Below are 22870 nucleotides of genomic sequence, written 5' to 3'. Positions count from 1 at the left end.
CTGTTGTGTTTTTAACAAACATTTGTTTAGAATATCTGTCTGTCTATGAAAATAGTGATGACAACAGGTCTTCAAGAACAGGTGAGCAACCGTCATAAACAAAATCACTGCAAATGGCGACAATGGATGGTGCATGCTATTTAAATGGATAAACAATTGCAGTCTACATCAAATTGCTTTGTAGTTTCACACCTAGTTGTTTTCCGGACTGGTTCCCGGTCAGCCTTTCAGCTTCAACTTCGGGATCAACACGCAACAATTCAGTTCCGCCCTTTCTAAGAACTGTAAGCAAATAGTGATCTAGTTTCATCTTGTAGCAGAGGCGATTGTGACTATATCACGAGCATATATTTGTTTCAGCAGTACTACAGCTGTACGATGTTGTTTGTACACAAATCGAGTGTGGACCAGACAATCCAGTGATTGTCACCATGGGATACGATGACAGAGCATGCGTTTAAATGAACATGTTTTATGTACAACAAATGACCTGGTCATAGGTAGAGAGTGTTCTCGCCATACAACCATGCACTTGTTCGCAAAATATTAGTCGTTTGATGCCCCCTCTGTTAGTTTATGTTCCCTCTCCCTTCCTTGTCCGCCGGTGGACATGAAACCATTTAATCAACAGTGCAACTTCATGTGGTAGGGTCAAGTCAAGAGAATATATAGAACTTCTTTAAGGGGCGTGTAGAAGCTGGTATGATGATCAAGTGTTCCTTTTCGGAATACATTTCTATCGAGGTGTACGATTTCATGGAATTATAACGAGTGTTCGTTGGGTGATGTAGCTAGGCTGAGTATCCAGTGTCTCCACACAATGCTGGTCTTCATGCATCTTGAGATGAAGCGTGAGATGAGATGCCAGAGTACCTCCCACTATAAAGGCCATCGGGTTGCAGTACCATTTGGTACCTTCCAGAGCACTGTCTACAAATAGTACAAGTCTACATATAGTACACTACTGCCCATCACTAACTTGGTAATGGTAGGGATAATCCAGTGATCAAGAGGATGAGCATCGATCGACAATTGGGATGCGATGACATGTGTCAACCAAGTCAGCGTGTCTATCCAGCCGATCCCGTTAGTCGACTCTTACGACAAGCATGGGCTACTGAAGACCAATTCTTGCCCGGACCTTCACGGGTCAGTTTTGAATATAGATTATCTAGAAACTCATTAAAGCAAATATACAAGTCATACAAATGTTCGATTACTTATCTCACCTTTGGGATAAGCGTACTAAAGAACAAGAATAAATTGTTGAAAATCTACATTTAGATGCTCTGCGGACGATTTGCGGGGCAGTTAGAGGAACAAGTCATGATTTAATTGATAAGGAAACTAACTTTATGCTTCTAGTTGACCGTAGACAAATTAGGAATTTATCATTATTATAAAAAATGGTTCATAATGTGACATCAGTTTATTTAACTGATCTACTACCTGTATCACAGAGTATCACAGTTAAGTGACCATAGATTAAGAAACAGTAATAGCATTCAAACAATAAGTTGTCATTGTGATGTGTATTGCAAATTCGTTTTTACCTGACACAATAAAACAATGGAATGATATGCCTGAGAATATGTCTGATACTGAAACTGAAGGCCAAGTATTACAATCATCAAAACGACTGAATTTTAATGAATTTCATAAAAACCTTAGTACACGTTTTTGCTAAATCAAAAATTAACTCTCCTTTCTAGAAACATCATGGAATGTTAAGATAAATATACTCTTTCCGAAAGCATGTGGCTGACTGAAATCTGACTCATACTATATTTTGAAATGAGAACTTTCACCTGACAAGAGTGATATATTTTTTCAAGCTTCAAATATGTTTCTAGTCATTATGGGCGGTGGGTTGGCCTAGTGGTTAAAGCGTTAGCTTGTCACGCCGAAGACCCGTGTTCGATTCCCCAAATGGGTACAATGTGTGAAGCCCATTTCTGGTGTTCCCGCCGTGATATTGCTGGAATATTGCTAAAAGCGGCATAAAACTAGACTCACTCACTCTTGTCACTAGTTCGACTGCTGACGTTACGAGGGTTAAATAACATTTCTGTCCTTGTAGGAGACATATTTGCTCTGCGTAGCTTGGTCCAGAGACGTGTCTGGAACCGGCAGTGATAGGCAACACATGACCTGCTTATATTGATTGCATAGTTTGTCAAGACCATACCTGTATTTATGATATTTCCCATAATAGACAACGGTCGTTAGCCCTATATTAAATCTGAAATCTGTGTAGCACTTTTCGGGCGTGTAGCATGCGTGTGTAAGGAGTTTGATTGTTTGTTTGATTTCTGTTGTATTTGAACGGGTGGGTACTTCCACAGATCCCAAGGTTGGGGCAGATTAAGGTCACCTTTTCTCAAATACCCGCTACCATGACAAGGCTGTTAGCTGAGATTACATTTGATCATGGAAGAGATTTACCGCTATGTTGTGTATGCTACGTCGTCACCATCGCGCTCAACGTCTCCGTTATCTAAAGGTATTCACTTGGTTGTATAGACATTACCTTCTTCCAAACTGATGTAAACATTCATGTACTAAAGTCTATTTGTGGACGAGTTATGCATGTTTGAAAATACAACATTTTCGCAACAGATTTCTGGCCTATGCGTTTCTTCTGGGGATAGTATATTATACACTAATGTAAGCATTAGTTTTAAGTCGTTTAATAGTATTATAGATGTTTGTATATTAATTGCAGGTGTAACATTTGATGAATGTTTGTGTTTTTCTATCAACAGGTATGGCCATTTTGAAACTGACTATACTCATTTATAACATATGTTATATTAGGGATTACACTTTCTGAGTAAAATACAGATTCTAGTACTTTTGTTGGGCTGAGTCCCATCCGGGATTCGAACCCGCACCCTCAGAGTCAGGCACCTAATTGCCAGCATAGTGTAGCATAGCGGAAGTCGCGGTGGCTGAGCGGTTTAGACGGCTGACTTTGTGTGCTGGCGATTAATTGCCTGACTATGAGGGTTTTGGGTCAAATCCCGGGTGGGACTCAAACCCTCAAAATAATAGAATCTGTACTTTACTAAGAAAGTTCAATCCGAAATAAAACATATGTTACATTTGACCACTTTCAATATGACATTGAGTAATCACGACTATACTCCTCATAACACAGGTCTATTATTATTATTGTTGTTGTTCAGTATCAGTCTAGTTTAATTAAGGGTGATGAGGTAGGATCGGCAGATTTAATCAAAGTTAATTCAAACTCTTGCCCTCTTTCCATAATTCAGATAAGCGGTTCAGCCTCACCCTTTGCACTAGCAAGATGTATGTCCGTCATGGGTTGGACATCACAAACTTGTTGCACCTCACAGGTCAGTGTAATCGTGTGTATTGGTCACTGTGTGTATCTTGACGTATCATTTTGTTAATGTTTGTGTGTATTGGTCACTGTGTATATCTTTGCGTATCATTTTGTTAATGCTTGTGCGTATTGGTCACTGTGTATCTTTACGTATCATTTTGTTAATGTTTATGTGTATTGGTCACTGTGTATATCTTTAGGTATCATTTTGTTAATGTTTGTGTGTATTGGTCACTGTGTATATCTTTACGTATCATTTTGTTAATGTTTATGTGTATTGGTCACTGTGTATATCTTTAGGTATCATTTTGTTAATGTTTGTGTGTATTGGTCACTGTGTATATCTTTACATATCATTTTGTAAATGTTTGTGTGTATTGGTCACTCTGTGTATCTTTACATATCATTTTGTTAATGTTTGTGTGTATTGGTCACTGTGTGTATCTCTACGCATCATTTTGTTAATGTTTGTGTGTTTTGGTCACTGTGTATATCTTTACGTATCATTTTGTTAATGTTTGTTTGTTTTTGTCACTGTGTATATCTTTAGGTATCATTTTGTTAATGTTTGTGTGTATTGGTCACTGTGTATATCTTTACATATCATTTTGTTAATGTTTGTTTGTTTTTGTCACTGTGTGTATGTTTACATGTCATGTTGTTAATGTTTGTGTGTATTGGTCATTTTGTTAATGTTTGTGTGTATTGGTCGCTGTGTGTATCTTTACGTATCATTTTGTTAATGTTTGTGTGTATTGGTCACTGTGTATATCTTTACGTATCATTTTGTTAATGTTTGTGTGTATTGGTCACTGTGTATATCTTTACGTATCATTTTGTTAATGTTTATGTGCATTGGTCACTGTGTATATCTTTACGTATCATTTTGTTAATGTTTATGTGCATTGGTCACTGTGTATATCTTTACGTATTATTTTGTTAATGTTTATGTGTATTGGTCACTGTGTATATCTTTACGTATTATTTTGTTAATGTTTATGTGTATTGGTCACTGTGTATATCTTTAGGTATCATTTTGTTAATGTTTGTGTGTATTGGTCACTGTGTTTATCTTTACGTATCATTTTGTTAATGTTTGTGTGTAAACATAAACAATAATTTGTGTGTAAATGAACAGGCAAGATTTAACAAGGTATAAGTGTAAATAATAACCCAGTCAGGTTTTCGTGAATTACGACAGATAAAATTTAGTTTTGAAAAAAAGCACCGAAGCACTCAAATACTTCATTTAATTCATTCAAGTGCTTCTAGATTTTGTATGGTTGTATGTTTAACGATTGTTTGATTGAGAAAGAATAGCGTATATGTGAATATAGGTATGAATGTGATACTAGCATAGCGTGAACTGCTTTGATTACATCCATGGTATTTGCACTGATAAAAGACATATTTATTCGTAGTTACCGTAACATAATGTGTCTTAAACTTAAAGTTGTATGTGGATGCCAAAAATGAATATAGAATATGTTGTGAAAAGAAGAAGCGTTCTTATAATACCAAAATATGTGATGATATAAAGAGGTCTGCTGAATATGGGGATTGTAAGTGTCTTTGGAAGACGTTAAAGAAAGTTATACGTGGAAATGTTTCAAGTTATTCGATGTCTCCGGATATTTGGTACGATTATTTGAATAATTTGTTAAATCCGAAAGTTGAAAATGTTGAAGTAAACGATTTTGATTGTTTTGTTTCCCAGTATGTTAATTCAGATTCTTGTGAGAATTGTAATGATTTGCCTTTCACGGGTGATCTTTTGTCAGGTGAAATAACCGATTGAAAAATAGTAGATGCTCTCAAAAGTTTAAAAAGTGGTAAATCTGCAGGTGGGGATGGAGTACCGCCTGATTTTTTTAAGATGTCAGTAATTTTGATTGTACCTTATTTGAAGCTTCTGTTTAATAGAATCTTAAATACTGGCGATTTTCCAGAATCATGGAATAAAGGTATGATTTTATTTAAGTCAGGTAAACGTTCTGACCCCAAGAATTATAGAGGCATTTCCATCCTGAATGTTACAGGTAAATTGTTCACTATTGTTATAAATAAGCGCCTTAGAATTTGATTAGATGTAAATGATCTTTTATCAGAATGTCAAGCTTGTTTCTCCCAAAATTACTCAAAAGTTGATAATCTTTTCATATTTCAAGCATTGTGTTCAAAATATTTATGTAAGCCAAAAGGTAGATTTTATTGTGTTTTTATCGATTTTGAAACAGCTTTTGATTACGTTGATAGAAAGAAATTGTATGTACTTCTTACTAAAGGTTGACATGGAAAAGTTTGTAATGTTATTAGAAATATGTATTCTTTTGTAAAGGCTTGTATTAAAACTTCATCTGGTAGAACAGAAGGATTTTCCACTTCTAGTGGTGTGAGACAGGATTGTATATTAAGCACAGCTTTATTTATCTTTTTCATTAATGAACTTGTAACAGAAGTATATAATGAGTGTAGTTATCGTGTATTTGTGACACAGGATATTGTTGATTTAATGTTACTTCTTTTTGCGGATGATGTTGTCATGTTTTCATATAGTGTTAATGGAAATATTTAACATCATTAGCAAATAAGCATTTGATAAGAGCCATGTGTAAATTTAGACTTTCCTTACCCAATTTAATGTCATTTTTTCTAGAAGGTATAAACAAGACAGTATTGATCAAATTAAATGTGCAAACTGTAAATTGGGCTTTATTGAGGATAAATTTCATGTATTATTAATTTGTGATAAATAAAAAGATCTGAGAGAGAAATATCTTCCACATATTAAACATGTCCATAAAAACAATTTGTGGTAAATTTATTAAACTCTCAAAATCCCCTTGTTATACTACAGTTGCAGAATTGTTAAAACGTTATTTTTTGCTAGATAATTACTTCAATTTGTACCCACGTGACATTATAATACTGTATATATTAACTGTAAAATGGGTCATAAGGCTGTATATTACCGAATGAAGTGTCTGTCTGTCTGTCTGTAGCACAACGTTGCACAGTGTTTATACGGATTATACGTACACTTCATCGTCTGGCTTGGCGGCGTTGTACTCAGAGTGCAAACAAGCGCCATGCACAGGATAGAAATTAATTTGTATTAGTTATATATCTATGCAACCTTCTATATTACATTTACTCTATTTGCTCATATGTATTGCATTCAGATGCCTGTATCTTTATTTGACACAAGCATCTCTCAAATCGCTACACGCTGAGCACTGTTTACAAACAAATGTCACATGACTATCACATGACATTACACATCCTGTTGATGTTGATGTGACGAACTTCTATTTTGCACACAAACACATAAGAACAACGCGAACATTTGCTCACCGCGAAAGATATGTTTTGATTATATGAATAATGAGTAAATGTTTATTGGGTACAGAAGGGATAATATACCCTCACTTCGATTTGCCTCTCTGAAAATATTCTGCCTGCGGATGATAAGACAAGAGCCAGGTCAATGACAGGTACTGTATACAGACGGCAGAAGGTTTGTATTCTTTTCATATAATGGTCCGGGTTTTTTTCATTTAGGCCCATTCATCGTCATATCGTGATGTTGATACAAGGCAAAATTATCAATGATTTATATTCCTTGACAGTAAGGTATACGTGTCACAAACACAGCTGTCACTGCAGGGGAAGGGCCGTTGTCGGCAGGGGTATTCTTCATAAAGGATATTAGCAACTGATAATTCGACTGGTACCTGGCACAGGTACTACAGATGGAGGACATTGTTGAATGAGGGACCATATCATAGATCTCATTATGGTCTCTGCTTGAACAAGGTAGTTTAGTCTGAGGTACTTTCACCATAAATATGCATAGGAGATATCAACCCAACATCCAAACTAACATCAAATGATGCAAGTGATTCTACAAATGTCAATAACGCATCTGTCTTTATCTATTGAGTTATCTATCCGTGTTATGGATAGACACATCCCAACACATCCAATCCAGTATGGAGAACATCACCTGGTTGGTTTTTATATGTATATGTGCGTAGATCGATGCTCATGCTGTTGATCACTGGATTATCTGGTCCAGACTTGATTATTTAGTCTGCCGCGCTGGAATACTGCTGAGTAGTGTTGGGAATTGGTTGAAATCTCACAATTGATGATTGGTTCAATACCACCGACCAATCATCGACAAAAAAATTGATTAGCGTCATTTTTTAGATTTTCCTATTCAGGTTGTAGTTGCAGATAAATATAAATAAAAAAACATTTGGTTCTGTTTGTTTTTTTAGAAACGTCACAAATTACATTTGCAGATTTCACATCCAATGTAAAATGATTCAGTTCCAGTGTAACCTTAACTTCCCAGATTCTTCAAGAAATATTCAGTCATGACTTTTCAGAAAGTTCAGCGAGTTTTCTTAGAAATAAACACGTTTTCAGGCCCTGACAACGTCCTAGATATGTTCGATCATCCAGTATTTCAAACTCTATACACTGTGTGGTGTGATGTAAAGGGTGTGCTGGTATTTCATTATTCCAGCACTATCACATCTTGGTGTGTACACATAGGGAATTGAACCCTGGGGTACAACATCTTTAACTTCAACCCTGCAGTCTCCTATAGAGGAATATTGTTTTAATGAACATGGACATGACATGTTATTGGTTTATAAGAACTGTCTAAAAACTTCATCTCTCTACTATATCATGCAGTATGTTATCACGCAATTTTCATGCCTGAAGATCCAGGTTAGAATTGGCAACCCATGCTGACGTGTGTCATTGTTTACCAATTGCGGAGGTCGATGCTCATGATTTTGATCAGTGGATTGCCAGGCCCTGACTCCTTATTTACAGACCGTTGCCATATAGCTGGAATATTGCTGAGTACGATGTTAAGCAACAAACAAAATAAAACACATCATTCCCATGCTAGTTATGAATTCTTTAGTATTTCATTTCTTAGCAGATATATGGTCCTTAGTTTACAACTCAAAGACACAAACACCATAAGCTTCTCCAACAAACTGGTCAGACTGTGTCAGCTACCATTAACTAACGCCTTGTGCCAGTCTGTGTGGTATGGTCACAGCTTATGCTTATTGTCCAAGGTTTCATGGGGTTGGGGATCTGTGTGAGTAACGGATGACAGATATCATGGGCAAATGTTGACAGTCCCTTTTAGTTGGTTAAGCATAGGTGACATGTATATTTCTATCTGTATTGTAACACATAACAGAGGTTGATGTCAACATAATGTGTGAGATTTCATGGTATTTTAGTCAATTCACATTAGTTTTAACTCTTGCCATTATGTGGATGTCCCAGCTGTGCAGGCATGAGCCAACAACAGGTGGCAGCACATTTCTCAATGCCATCGTAACACGATATCTGCATTGGTCAGGCGTTAGGGGAACAGTAATGACGTCGCCGACCACCCACGTTCTGGGCATCCCCGAGTAACGACGCCAAGACAGGACATATGGATTCGGGTGACTCATCTCGGACACAGGTTCCAGACGGCAGTGACCACGTCCCAAACCATTCCCCAGGCCTTCATTTGGAAAATTTGGTAGCCTCTATGCGTCGTCGATGCCCTGCTGTGCTTCACGCGCATGATGGTCATACCCGTTATTGACTTTGTGACTTCGACGTGTGACCCCCGACTCAATTTTGAACTTCTGACGTCATCGTTACGGATATTGTTCTTTTGACATGTTGTTGAGGTCCGATACTTCAGCTTATAAAGTGTTTACATCATGTCGTCTTTTCTGTGTTGTATTCCAATTCTGAAGGAATTTTCTGTGTGCACAGTTTCTTTATGTGGCTAGTATATGAACCGAGAGCCGGGTCTTCCATCAGTGGATGTTTCATCTTCTGTTCCTCAGTCCTCTTGTAGCTCAGGTCTGAGCCCTTGGGTTCCAGCAGCTTGATGTGCAGAGTTACCTCCCTTGTACATGCCTTCAACTCTGAATTCTGGGTTTGAATCCATAAAATTTAGGTTTGTCTGCAACATACCAGTCCAGAGTTTCACTAAAGAGGTGGCCTGTTTTCTTCGGGCTCTTGCATTCTCATGAAACAGACACACCGTGATATGATTGAAATAGTGGGTGGGATTCAGACAGATTCATTCTCTCTGCTTGTCACAGTTGAGGGTCGAGAGGAGACATGTTGGATACTTCTCTATAGCACATCACATCACTGTGTCAGTGTGTTGACTGAGGAAGACATCTTGCTGGTTCAAGCTGGTAAAATACACTCTGAATAACTGAAACTGCCATGGTGCTGCCCCTATGGCAGAGTTACATCCTGATGGATACTGCTCATATTAAAGGGACATCTTCACTTAATGTACTTAAATACTCGGTGTTTTTATTTCCTTTTGTCTGTATTTGACCTCGGAGACATTTCTTGAGAAACTATTTCAACTGTCCATGGTATATTCATGTTATGATCTGGGAAGATCTGCAGTATAGACCAACTCATGGATAGATTGTCGGATTTCATCCATAAAAAGAAATGTCCCAGTGTCCAGTTAAAATATATTAAGGAAGTTAAGTTTCATTTCCAGCAGTGAGTGATAGTTCTTGTGTTATAAAACTAATAATATGAAGAAGAATAGCATTTTATGATGATGTATTTATGATATTTGAGATAATGTTTACATGCTTCATTTAAATAAAGCTTTGTGCTGTTTAATTTGTAGTTAGAAGTTTGTTTTTATCGTATTGATTGTGCCTCGTGAATCCAGATGAGGGACTACATGTAATTGTTTTGTTTATTCCTTGTCATCACACACGTGGGGTATGGGACACAATTGCATATTTCCAACTTTTGGGTGATCTGGCCCAGATACCAGTGGCAGGAGAACCACGTGTGGTGGATTGTTCTATGGCAGTACAACCAGTCATACAGGGTGGAGGGGAGTCCATGTCACAAAGGGGCGGTGGGTTAGGCCAGTGGTTAGAGCGTTCGCTCGTCACGCCGAAGACCCGGGTTCGATTCCCTACTTGGGTACAATGTGTGAAGCCCATTTCTGTTGTCCCTCGTCTTATTATTGCTGGAATATTGCTAAAAGCGGCGTAAAACGAAAGTCACTAACTCACTCATGTCACAAACACAGGAGAATACAATAGAATTCGAGTACGACACATTCAAAGTAGGTTTGACTTGTTGTTCTGGAGGGTTGTGTGCTAATTTGTCTGCATCGTGTACTGGATGGTTGATTATTTTAGTCTCATTTATCACACTACTTAAGTTATAGCAGGACATGTCGGCTTGAATATGGGAGCTTGTTTGAGTGGCATTTTAGAAGTTGAGACGTACAATATAGAACAGCTTTTTATGGATAACAACTTCTTTATTTCGTGAGTGCGACGTTTCGATACAGATTCTTGTACCGTTGTCAAGCAAGAGTGATACATGAAGTGGGGTAGATGAATATATATATACTGAATATAACAATGAGACAACATAATTGACAAAGAAAACAACATAATTGCCGTAATTGGTTAAGCAGTAAGCTGATGGAAGCCAGAGATGTACAAATACAGGAAACCAATTCTAACCCGGGTCTTCACGTGCTGGGCATCAAGGACTCCTGCTGTAAAGTCTGGACAGTGTCTGGATCAACAGTCAAATGTTCCGGCAGTTGACGTCAACCAGAGTCGGGTGCTTGTCATAACGAGTCAGAGTGGTATAAACGATGTGTTGAAAGTGGCATTAAACCCACTTACTCACTTCCACTCCGTGCCTAATACGACTGCAGGTTAGAGCCCACCCCAAGCAGTTCATTTAAACGATGACTGGTAATTATGAAAAAGATGATTAAGATAGAAGTTCACAATCAAGTCCACGTTTATTATGAATTTGCACAGCAAAATGTAAGTTTTCAAGTAAAATTCATAATTTATATTTATCCTTACTCATGAACAGCAAATTATATTCTTAACTACGACGTGTTTTGTGGAAATCAGTCGTTATGTGTAATATTCTCCCGTTTGACGTTATCATGTGACTATTACAAGAAAATACACCCTGATCCTATTCAACGCTTTTTCGAGTCCTGGAGGCCACCTGATCGACTTCCGGATCTGGCGGAAATTGAATCTTGACTTCCATGATATGGTCTGAAACACAAATGTATAGATGACAGGTGGACGCAGATTGCTATCACGGTATTCAAAGATTCATACGCGACCATTCGTTTGTCAGAATAGCGTTACATTGTGCAAGAGCGGATGTATTGCCTCCACAGAATACAAGGAAGAACAGGAGCGAGCCACTGACCTGTAGTGTATGTCAGCCATGTCGAGCAGTTTCTTTGAAGCTTTCACTTCGTCCGTGCTTTTTTTCTCATCTGACAAAAAGACGACTTCTTGGATTCCAGACTGGATGATCATCTGGGTGCAGTAGTTGCAGGGGAACAGGGTCACGTAAATCTTGCAGCCTTTCAAGTCAGCAGAGAACCTGTTCAGTATGGCGTTCATCTCAGCATGGCAGACTGGAAGTAGGATTAGAATAGAAGTGTTACCAGTTACAAGAATCCACTTAATCCCTTACCTCATTACTGTCACTACGTCAAGAGATCAGACCGTTTTACCATTTATTACGAAATTACTGATATCATGAGCTAAATTACAGATATCATTAGAAACATGACCTTGAGCAAATCTATAAATCCTGTTATAATATCACTAGTCCAATTCAAGATATCAGCAATTCTTTTCAATATGTTAATATGTTTAATCAGAGACCATATGGTCTCTGGTTTAATACGTTTGGCGATATTATGAAATTTATTGCAGATATTCATTTCAAGATATCTCCACTTTTATGTAAGATATCTCTAATTTCATTCAAGATATCTTTACAACGATTTAAGATCACAGTATTTGTTAAAAAATGTTAAAACGGCTTGCCATATTCCCTGAAAGCGTGTCTCACTGCTTATGACTTTATTTCATGGTTTGCCTGTCCCAGAACTGACAAAAATATTGCCATAAACAATTATCACTCGCTACGTTTATGTAGACTCAATGGGTAAATTATCCTTGTCATCAAGTATATGAGAATGGTTTTGATTGATATTTTTCAGAGATTCCAGAATAGTCAGAAGAGCTGCCCCTGTATTTCACGTTTTGGCAATCATTTGTAATATAAGACTATATAATTTCTAAGTTAATGCTTCAGTTAGAGCACTGGTTAATCACACGTGTTTATGTCAATAGCGATCGGGCATTCCGTTGTAACCAGTGCCAACGAGCCTTTTGTCTTTGTTCACAATACACGCTCCAACCTGTAACAGGAAGTACAGGTGAGTCGACTAACAACGGTATCTTTGAAACCTTGCGAAATATGTACTCGAAATATGTACTCTCTCTCTCTCTCTCTCTCTCTCTCTCTCTCTCTCTCTCTCTCTCTCTCTCTCTCTCTCTCTCTCTCTCTCTCTCTCTCTCCCTCCCAATCTCTGTCTCTCTCTCTCTCTCTCTCTCTCTCAACGACGATATCTTTGAAACCTTGCGAAATCTCTCTCTCTCTCTCTCCCTCTCTCTCCCCCAATCTCTGTCTCTTTCTCTCCCCCACTCTCCGTCTCTCTCTCCCACTCTCAGTCTCTCTCCCTCCTACTCTATGTCTCTCTCTCTGTCCCTCTGTCTCCCTCCCCCGCTGTCAGTCTCTCTCCGCCCAACTCTGTCTCTCTCTCGCACTCTCTGTCTCTCTCCATCCCCCTCTCTGTCTTTCTACGTCCCACTCTCTCTCTCTCTCTCTCTCTCTCTCTCTCTCTCTCTCTCTCTCTCTCTCTCTCTCTCTCTCTCTCTCTCTCTCTCTCTCTCCCTGTCAACATTGTTCACCTGCGTTTTGGGGTCTTTGCTTCTTTCTGCACAGACGAGTGCCATGGCCATGAAGTACGTCTCCCAGTCTATGTAGTCCTTCCCCTTCTCATCCTCGACCCTGCCCTCATTCATAATCTCTGTGTCACCCCCTTCCCTGTCACAAAAGTAGAGGCGCTATTTGTAATACAGGTCACGGATGTCAAATTGGCACCATGCGTGCATAACAAGCGTGTAGGTTCAACTGACACTAAGCAGGTAGGTCAAACTGACACTAAGCAGGTAGGTCAAACTGACACTAAGCAGGTAGGTCAAACTGACACTAAGCAGGTAGGTCAAACTGACAGTAAGCGTGTGGGTAAAAATGACACGAAGGTGTACGTTAAAATGGAATTATTCATTCACTTTGTGTGTAGGTTACACAGGCAAAATAGATGAAGGTTACACTGTAGATTACACCTGATGTAGATTACACCAGATGTAGATTACACCAAATCGGTGAAAGTTACACTGTCAGAATAGGTGAAGGTTAGACTGTCAGAATACAGAATAGGTGCAGGTTACACTCTCAGAATAGGTGAAGGTTACACTGTCAGAATAGGTGAAGGTTACACTGTCAGAATAGGTGAAGGTTACACTGTCAGAATAGGTGAAGGTTACACTGTCAGAATAGGTGAAGGTTACACTGTCAGAATAGGTGAAGGTTACACTGTCAGAATAGGTGAAGGTTACACTGTCAGAATAGGTGCAGGTTACACTGTCAGAATAGGTGAAGGTTACACTGTCAGAATAGGTGAAGGTTACACTGTCAGAATAGGTGAAGGTTACACTGTCAGAATAGGTGAAGGTTACACTGTCAGAATAGGTGAAGGTTACACTGTCAGAATAGGTGCAGGTTACACTGTCAGAATAGGTGCAGGTTACACTGTCAGAATAGGTCCAGGTTACACTGTCAGAATAGGTGAAGATTACACTGTCAGAATAGGTGATTGTTACTCCGGCATATTGAGGATCAAGTGTTGTGTAACTGACACTATGTATGTAGGTCAGAGACGTAAGGCCATTAACTGTTTGAGTTATATAAGTGCTTGGCATGTCCGAGTGCGTTGTAGCTTACATAGTTCGTGAGACATATGCATTGTATTGAGCTTAACCTGGTCATAGAGCAAATGTCTGTTTCGCTAAAACAGGACAGACTGATGTGCCCACACCCCCACGCCAAGACACACATATGTAGTTTAGGAAAAATCAATTTTGTTACACAAACAACATAATACCATCACAGATCTCTGGCAACAATAAGTAGGATTTGTATTTATGTTTTCATATATAGTTCGAAAGTCATGTGACACTAAACAGGCCACACTTGCATTCAGGGTCCGAGCTAACTCAACTATACAGCAAAACTATGGTGTCGATGTATATTTTGTCTTGAGGTGTCCACTGCCGTGAAAGTTGAGACACAGTTTTCCACCACTGATGTCAGAAGACGGTTATCTCCCAAAACTTCTACATGCCAAAACGTCTACAAAAAGTCAAGGCAGAATTAGGCACGTACCTATGGGTATAATAGAACAGCCCACTATTAGAGTCTACTGCCATGTGCTTCATTCTCTATTAGAGTCTACTGCCATCCATGTGTTTCATTCACTATTCGCAATTACTGCAATGTGTTTCATTCACTATTAGCATCTACTGTCTTATGTTTTATTCACTATTAGCATCTTCTGTCTTGTGTTTCATTCACTATTAGCATAGCTACTGCCACGTGTTTCATTCACTATTAGCATCTACTGCAACGTGTTTCATTCACTATTAGAGTCCACTGCCATGTGTTTCATTCACTGTTAGCATCTACTGCCATGTGTTTCATTCACTATTAGAGTCTACTGCTATGTGTTTCATCCACTATTAGCATCTACTGCCATCCATGTGTTTCATTCACTATTCGCAATTACTGCCATGTGTTTCATTCACTATTAGCATCTACTGTCTTTTGTTTTATTCACTATTAGCATCTACTGCCACGTGTTTCATTCACTATGAGAGTCTACTGCAACGTGTTTCATTCACTATGAGAGTCTACTGCCACGTGTTTCATTCACTATTAGCATCTACTACCACGTGTTTCATTCACTATTAACATCTACTGCCATCCATGTGTTTCATTCACTATTCGCAATTACTGCCATGTGTTTCATTCACTATTAGCATCTACTGCCTTGTGTTGCATTTACTATTAGCATCTGCTGCCACGTGTTTCATTCACTATTAGCATCTACTGTCATGTGTTTCATTCACTATTAGCATCTACTGCCACGTGTTTCATTCACTATTAGCATCTACTGCCACGTGTTTCATTCACTATTAGCATCTACTACCACGTGTTTCATTCACTATTAACATCTACTGCCATCCATGTGTTTCATTCACTATTCGCAATTACTGCCATGTGTTTCATTCACTATTAGCATCTACTGCCTTGTGTTGCATTTACTATTAGCATCTGCTGCCACGTGTTTCATTCACTATTAGCATTTACTGCCATCCATGTGTTTCATTCACTATTAGCATCTACTGCCACGTGTTTCATTCACTATTAGCATTTACTGCCATCCATGTGTTTCATTCACTATTAGCATCTACTGCCACGTGTTTCATTCACTATTAGAATCATGTACTGAACACTAATTGTTGCACATTACCGTCATGTGTTGGGCAGGCTGTTATACTTTAAAACCTTGTGTTTCATTCACTATTAGCATCTTCTGTCTTGTGTTTCATTCACTATTAGCATCTTCTGTCTTGTGTTTCATTCACTATTAGCATCTACTGCCACGTGTTTCATTCACTATGAGAGTCTACTGCCATGTGTTTCATTCACTATGAGAGTCTACTGCCATCCTTGTGTTTCATTCACTATGAGAGTCTACTGCCATATGTTTCATTCACTATTAGCATCTACTGCCATGTGTTTCATTCACTATTAGCATCTACTGCCACGTGTTTCATTCACTATGAGAGTCTACTGTCATGTGTTTCATTCACTATGAGAGTCTACTGCCATCCATGTGTTTCATTCACTATGAGAGTCTACTGCCATATGTTTCATTCACTATTAGCATCTACTGCTATGTGTTTCATTCACTATTAGCATCTACTGTCATGTGTTTCATTCACTATTAACATCTACTGCCATGTGTTTCATTCACTATTAGCATCTACTGCCACGTGTTTCATTCACTATAAGCATCTACTGCCATGTGTTTCATTCACGATTAGCATCTACTGCCACGTGTTTCATTTACTATTAGGATCTACTGCCATGTGTTTCATGTACTATTAGAATCATGTATTGAACACTAATTGTTGCATATTACCGTCATGTGTTGGGCCGGCTGTTATACTTTAAAGCCTTGTGTCATCTACTGTCTTGTGTTTCATTCACTATTAGCATCTACTGCCACGTGTTTCATTCATTATTAGCATCTACTGTCATGTGTTTCATTCACTATTAGCATCTACTGCTATGTGTTTCATTCACTATTAGCATCTACTGTCATGTGTTTCATTCACTATTAACATCTACTGCCATGTGTTTCATTCACTATTAGCATATTAGCATCTACTGTCATGTGTGTTTCATTCACTATTAGCATCTACTGCCATGTGTTTCATTCACTATTAGCATCTACTGCCATGTGTTTCATTCACTATTAGCATCTACTGCCACGTGTTTCATTCACTATTAGCATCTACTGCCACGTGTTTCATTCACTATTAGCATCTACTGCCATGTGTTTCATTCACTATTAGCATCTACTGCCACGTGTTTCATTCATTATTAGCATCTACTGTCATGTGTTTCATTCACTATTAGCATCTACTGCTATGTGTTTCATTCACTATTAGCATCTACTGTCATGTGTTTCATTCACTATTAACATCTACTGCCATGTGTTTCATTCACTATTAGCATCTACTGTCATGTGTTTCATTCACTATTAGCATCTACTGCCACGTGTTTCATTCACTATTAGCATCTACTGCCATGTGTTTCATTCACTATTAGCATCTACTGCCACGTGTTTCATTCACTATTAGCATCTACTGCCATGTGTTTCATTCACTATTAGCATCTACTGCCACGTGTTTCATTCACTATTAACATCTACTGCCACGTGTTTCATTCACTATTAACATCTACTGCCATGTGTAACATTTACTATTAGCATCTACTGCCACGTGTTTCATTCACTGTTAGCATCTACTGCCATCCATGTGTTTCAGTCGCCATTAGCATCTACTGCCACGTGTTTCATTCACTAATAGAGTCTACTGCCACGTGTTTCATTCACTATTAGCATCTACTGCCATGTGTTTCATTCACAATTAGCGTCTACTGACACGTGTTTCATTCACTATCAGAATCATGTATTGAACACTAATTGTTGCACATTACCGTCATGTGTTGGGCCGGCTGATATACTTTACTGCCTTGCATTCAATTTGCTCTACTAGGACATGTGGCAGTTAGTTCACTGTTATGTGTTGCACTTTCTGCTACACTTTACTGCTGTGAGTTGGATAGTTCAGAGGTCGTTGCACATGGGTCATACGAGATCTGTGTGCTTACCTCTGACGCACAGACCTATCTTAGACTATCGGCAATCCATGCGTGCTCATTCCCACGATTCAGAAGCCGGTGGGGTGTAGTAAATAAGCAGACACAGAAAATGTTTGTCAACAATAGGTTTCCTGACCTTCCTCCAAGATAAAAGACAACGTCACCATCTTCTTGTGAATAAATGTTACAGTTTGTTGAGTTTGTGGCATTTCAGATCATGGGGATTCTGTGTTAGAACTAGACCCCAGTAGCCTATGCTTGTGGCCAGAGAGGACTTCAATTTAAATGCGAGTGACATTGATCATTGTTATTATATGGCTTTTGTGTTACAGCGATGAACAAGTAAATAGAATGACAATTCTTTGCCTTTTTGAATTTCGTATTGTTTTACGCCGCACTCAACACTTCCACCCCAATCAAGTCAACCTGTAAGCAATTACGAACAAACAAACAAACAAACCGCAAACAACAAGCGCTGTATCTGATCCAACCTGCCCCCTCTAAAGACAAGCAGCAACGTGCTGCTGAGGACGTGTTTTAACCAGAGTTTCATATCATAACCTCCTCCTCCCCTCCCTCTGTGTGTGAATCAATGCATTTATGACAGATCAAACATAACCATACCCGCACCTACAAAACTTCAATTATCAATAGAACAAGGTCCACGTCACCCAAACATATACACATACACAATTACACTTCTGCCATTTAACGTCCTGCATTACCAAACATTTCTCAACGTAATTCACATACTTCATAATCCGAAGCTAAAAAAGAACCTTTTCTGCAATAATTAAGTTGCTGCGATTGGCGATAACAACTCCACACGCATGTCAACGATTGTAATTATAATTACGACGTTAAGCGTCACTCAGTACCCCGATTCAAAACGTAAATGTCCCCTAACCATTACCAGCCTTTAAGTAGACATAAAATATAATGGTAAAAATAGGAGAAATTATTGTCAAGTCCGGACGTGGTTGCTCGACTTAATAATTACGTGTGACTCATCCACATAACTGCAGGATTCTTATCAATTTCCCTTTCACCTCACCGAGCATTAGTTGTGTATATGCACATATATTAATATATATTCATCATCTCAAGGAGATAATATGTCCTACGTAGGAGATACCAAGTCCAACATAGAAGATACGTAGTCCTACGAAGGAGATGTTAACTACTTCGTAGGAGATAGTAATTAACGTAGGACTTAATAACTCCTACGTAGGAGACCAAATCTTTTTCACCTTGATCCTAGTACGCTTCCGTAGGAAGCAGATAGCAACATATGTACATGGGAAAACAACCAAGTGATAAGATAACAAAGCTAGAAAAGTGGGAATAGAAGATTGGTAATGCAAATGTGGAAGCCAGAATGAATGAATGCACTCAAGTGCCAAAATTGTGTCAATTTTTAAGATAGAATTTTCAGTCGCGTCAGGTTATGGATAATAAAGAACGCGTTGCTTACCTTATCGGTGTCCTGTTGCTTAAATATTTTGTTATGTGTCCCATGGAGATCAGTATTTGTCGAAAGTAGATGGCGGGAAGTGATATCAACAACCAAAGACAGAGACGACCTGACACTACCAATAGACGCGGGACGAAACATAAACGTCTTCAAATTCATCGCAGTACACTGATCGGTCAACATTGAAACCATTTTGGCACATGCATGAGTGTAGTACTGATGGAAACACGAACTAGATCTAATAGCTAGAAGATCTTCTACAAATGATATTGGTGATTCTCATGAAGCTGCCACATACAAGGTTTTCTTGCTAGATTTCTTGATTAGTTAATTAGTGCTGCTGCTGCAGGAACCATTCCTACTACAAAGCCATTATAATCGCTGCAAGCAAGAAAAGACAGCAAATCGCCTTTTTCATAACTTCAAATGCATCCACAAAGCATATACACAATGAATCTGCAAAATAAATTATCAAGGTAATAATTCCTATCAAATATTTCGGTGTCATTTATTGTACTGCAGCTACATTTTTGTCTGTAAGTTGAATACAGGGACATAACCATAATTCTCGTCTTCATTTTTCTCAACAAGTGAGTGAGTGAGTGAGTGAGTTAAGATTTTAAGTCACATCGGCAGTATTTCAGCCATATCGTGACTAAATTAAGTTAGAAATATATTAACAATTGAACGTAAATTATAAAATTCTGTCAACGAAGGACAGTAAAACAACTAGAATATCACAGATATAAATGTAAAACTAGTAATTATATCTAAAACATATTAACTATGTAGGACAACAGACTATAGAAACGGAGTGTAGATCGCCAAGAACTGAAGGTAGATCACCATACTAGGGACCTCGGGGACTTACAGTACCTCAACAAATGACATCAATACATTTACTTTGGTACAGAAGAGGAAGGTATATATCATATATGGCCTTGATATGTAATACAAATATAATAGCACCGTTATTGTGGAGCTATGAGAAGTCATTGCATCTCACATTATGTGATGTAACAGATGTATTGTCATGACAGTATATGATGTATACCCGAGCAGTATATCATGTATACCCTATCAGTATATCATGTACACCCTATCAGTATATCATGTATACCCTAGCAGTATTCCATGTATACCCCAGCAGTTTATCATCTATACCCCAGCAGTATATGATATACACCCTAGCAGTATTTCTTGTATACCCCAGCAGAAAATCATGTATACCCTAGCAGTATATCATGTATGCCCTAGCAGTATGTCAAGTATACCCCAGCAGTACATGATGTACACCCTAGCAGTATATCATGTATACCATAGCAATATTTCATGTATACCCCAGCAGTACACCCTAGCAGTATTTCTTGTATACCCCAGCAGAAAATCATGTATCCCCTAGCAGTATATCATGTATGCCCTAGCAGTATGTCAAGTATATCCCAGCAGTATATGATGTACACTCTAGCAGTATTTCTTGTATACCCCAGCAGAAAATCATGTATACCCTGGCAGTATATCATGTATGCCCTAGCAGTATGTCAAGTATATCCCAGCTGTATATGATGTACACTCTAGCAGTATATCATGTATACCCTGTGCCATGTATGCCCGCCCGAAACATAGTCCACCCTGTGATACAACTGTAAGCTATTACTGTACGTTGATGAAAGATCCTTGAAAGATATACTTTATTAGTTAACCTTTTTACATAAAACAGAACGTTCGGTGATAGTGGCAAAAGAGAAGTGGGTTGTCTGGACTGGGAGGAGTACTTCATGGCCACTGCATTTCTGTCTGGAATGAGAAGCAAAGATCCTGTGACGCAGGTAAAATGGGGACCACATCTCACGAATAGTCACGCTACATCAACACGATTGTTCTGCTCAAAGTACAGTGTGCACTCAACAGACGTATATGGTATTATCAACCACCCTCGCCTACAGAATGAGTCAGGTCACAGTCCCCCAACCCTATGATATGCTGGGGAGCTTCTCTGCCCCGCAGTGTCCCTAACAGTTGTAAGGAGAAATAACATCATGCATACTAGGATAATGTAGTAATCATGGGTTATTTGTAGGTCGGAGCGTGTATTGTCAATCCTAAGAAAAGGATCGTCGGGACAGGTTACAGTGGGATGCCCAACAACTGTAGCGATCGATTGTTACCCTGGGGTAAGGACAAGAGGGACGACAGCAAGCTTGGAGCTAAATATTACTACGGTAATTATTATTTGTTGCATGTAAACGTAACTGAATTTATAATTAAAATATCTTTGTGATCATAATGTTCTCAAACACACAGAAATTTGGACGGAAACTGTTCTCCTTTTAATTGCATGGCAAGAGCAGTTCAAACGTCAGTACCGCAGGTAATCAGTTACTCAGTTTAGGGGCTTTACATTTTCTTGTTCTAATCCCAAGGAATAGGGAAACGATCTCCAGAATGAGTACAAAGATTCACTCATTTTGTGCCTTTTTACTGGGCAGAGGCTCTTTTTCAATGGACTCGTAATCCACCTCAACTTTCGTGCGTTTATTTTCTGCTGGGGTATAAAAGAAATACTGCTGGGTGTACATCATATACTGCTGGGGTATACATGATATACTGCCAGGGGATACATGGAATACTGATAGGGTATACTTGTAATACTGCTAGGGTATACATGATATACTGCTAGGGTGAACATCATATTCTGCTAGGGTGTACATCATATACTTCTAGGGTATACATCATATACTGCTAGGGTGTACATGAAATACTGCTAGGGTATACATGATTCACTGCTAGGGTATACATGATATACTGCTGGGGTATACATGACATACTGCTAGGGTATACATGAAATACTGCTAGGGTATACATGGAATACTGCCGGGGTATACATGACATACTGCTAGGGTGTACATGATATACTGCTAGGGTATACATGATATACTGATGGGGTATACATGATATACATTTATTTAGAATATATATCTATATATGAAATTGTGATGATACTAGGTGTTCAAGAACAGGTGATCGACCGTCATAAACAAAATCACTGTAAATGGCGACAATGGACGGTGACTACTATTTACGTATTTTGTGTTGAAGACAGATACATAACCATCATTCCCGTTTTCATTTATCTCCACAAATGAACATCAATACATTTACTTTGATACAGAAGTGTAAAGTATATATCATATAGGCCTTGATATGTAATGCAAATATAATAGCACCGTTATTGTTGAGCTATGAGAAGTCATTGTATCTCACACACCATTAGTATTATATGATGTAACAGATGAATTTTAATGACAATCGACTTTTACCTGACTTCTCCTGTCTCTGATCCCGAAGCCATCTTAATACGTGGTTTGTCAGCAAGTGTAGGTAGACCCAGCGTATGACACCCAGCCCAGACTAACCCTGTTATATGCCTTTACTTACATTACCAAGGCAAGACCTGACATGTTTGTACAATTGAGATACCACCTGTTGTAACCGCAACTGCAAAGACTTCAATTGTTTAAATGCAAAATCAATGGAGATAGCTACCATATACGGCCATTATGCCAGAGCACAATAGGACTTATGGCATTCAT

At 38.5% G+C, this 22870-nt stretch overlaps 2 protein-coding genes across 2 annotated transcripts; both read right to left on the bottom strand.

Annotated features, from left to right (window-relative positions):
* Positions 1–11239: 11239 nt before the first annotated feature.
* LOC124284236 (deoxycytidylate deaminase-like) lies at positions 11240–11874 on the bottom strand. Its single transcript, XM_046720305.1, has 2 exons — positions 11636–11874; positions 11240–11475 (listed from the first exon to the last, which is right to left on the bottom strand). The coding sequence occupies exons 1-2, from the start codon at positions 11833–11835 to the stop codon at positions 11394–11396; spliced, it is 282 nt and encodes a 93-aa protein (XP_046576261.1). The 5' UTR covers positions 11836–11874; the 3' UTR covers positions 11240–11393.
* Positions 11875–12569: 695 nt separating this feature from the next.
* Positions 12570–22712, bottom strand: LOC124284224 (deoxycytidylate deaminase-like). The gene is made up of 3 exons (XM_046720286.1): positions 22598–22712; positions 13198–13333; positions 12570–12644 (listed from the first exon to the last, which is right to left on the bottom strand). The coding sequence occupies exons 1-3, from the start codon at positions 22627–22629 to the stop codon at positions 12570–12572; spliced, it is 243 nt and encodes an 80-aa protein (XP_046576242.1). The 5' UTR covers positions 22630–22712.
* Positions 22713–22870: the final 158 nt, after the last annotated feature.

The sequence above is a fragment of the Haliotis rubra genome, unplaced genomic scaffold, assembly GCF_003918875.1.
Source record: "Haliotis rubra isolate DU_JTF1 unplaced genomic scaffold, ASM391887v1 Scf331, whole genome shotgun sequence".
Taxonomy (NCBI): domain Eukaryota; kingdom Metazoa; phylum Mollusca; class Gastropoda; order Lepetellida; family Haliotidae; genus Haliotis; species Haliotis rubra.
This window is presented reverse-complemented; position numbering and strand designations above follow the sequence as displayed.

Excerpts from the sequence above, each read along its gene's own strand:
- LOC124284236 (XM_046720305.1), bottom strand. The coding sequence starts at position 11,835 with ATGAACGCCATACTGAACAGGTTCTCTGCTGACTTGAAAGGCTGCAAG. Across the intron at positions 11,476-11,635 it reads ATGGCTGACATACACTACAG|ACCATATCATGGAAGTCAAG; the intron begins GTCAGTGGCTCG and ends TTTGTGTTTCAG.
- LOC124284224 (XM_046720286.1), bottom strand. The coding sequence starts at position 22,629 with ATGGCTTCGGGATCAGAGACAGGAGAAGTCAG. Across the intron at positions 13,334-22,597 it reads TCAGAGACAGGAGAAGTCAG|GGAAGGGGGTGACACAGAGA; the intron begins GTAAAAGTCGAT and ends CTTTTGTGACAG. Across the intron at positions 12,645-13,197 it reads GCAAAGACCCCAAAACGCAG|GTTGGAGCGTGTATTGTGAA; the intron begins GTGAACAATGTT and ends TTCCTGTTACAG.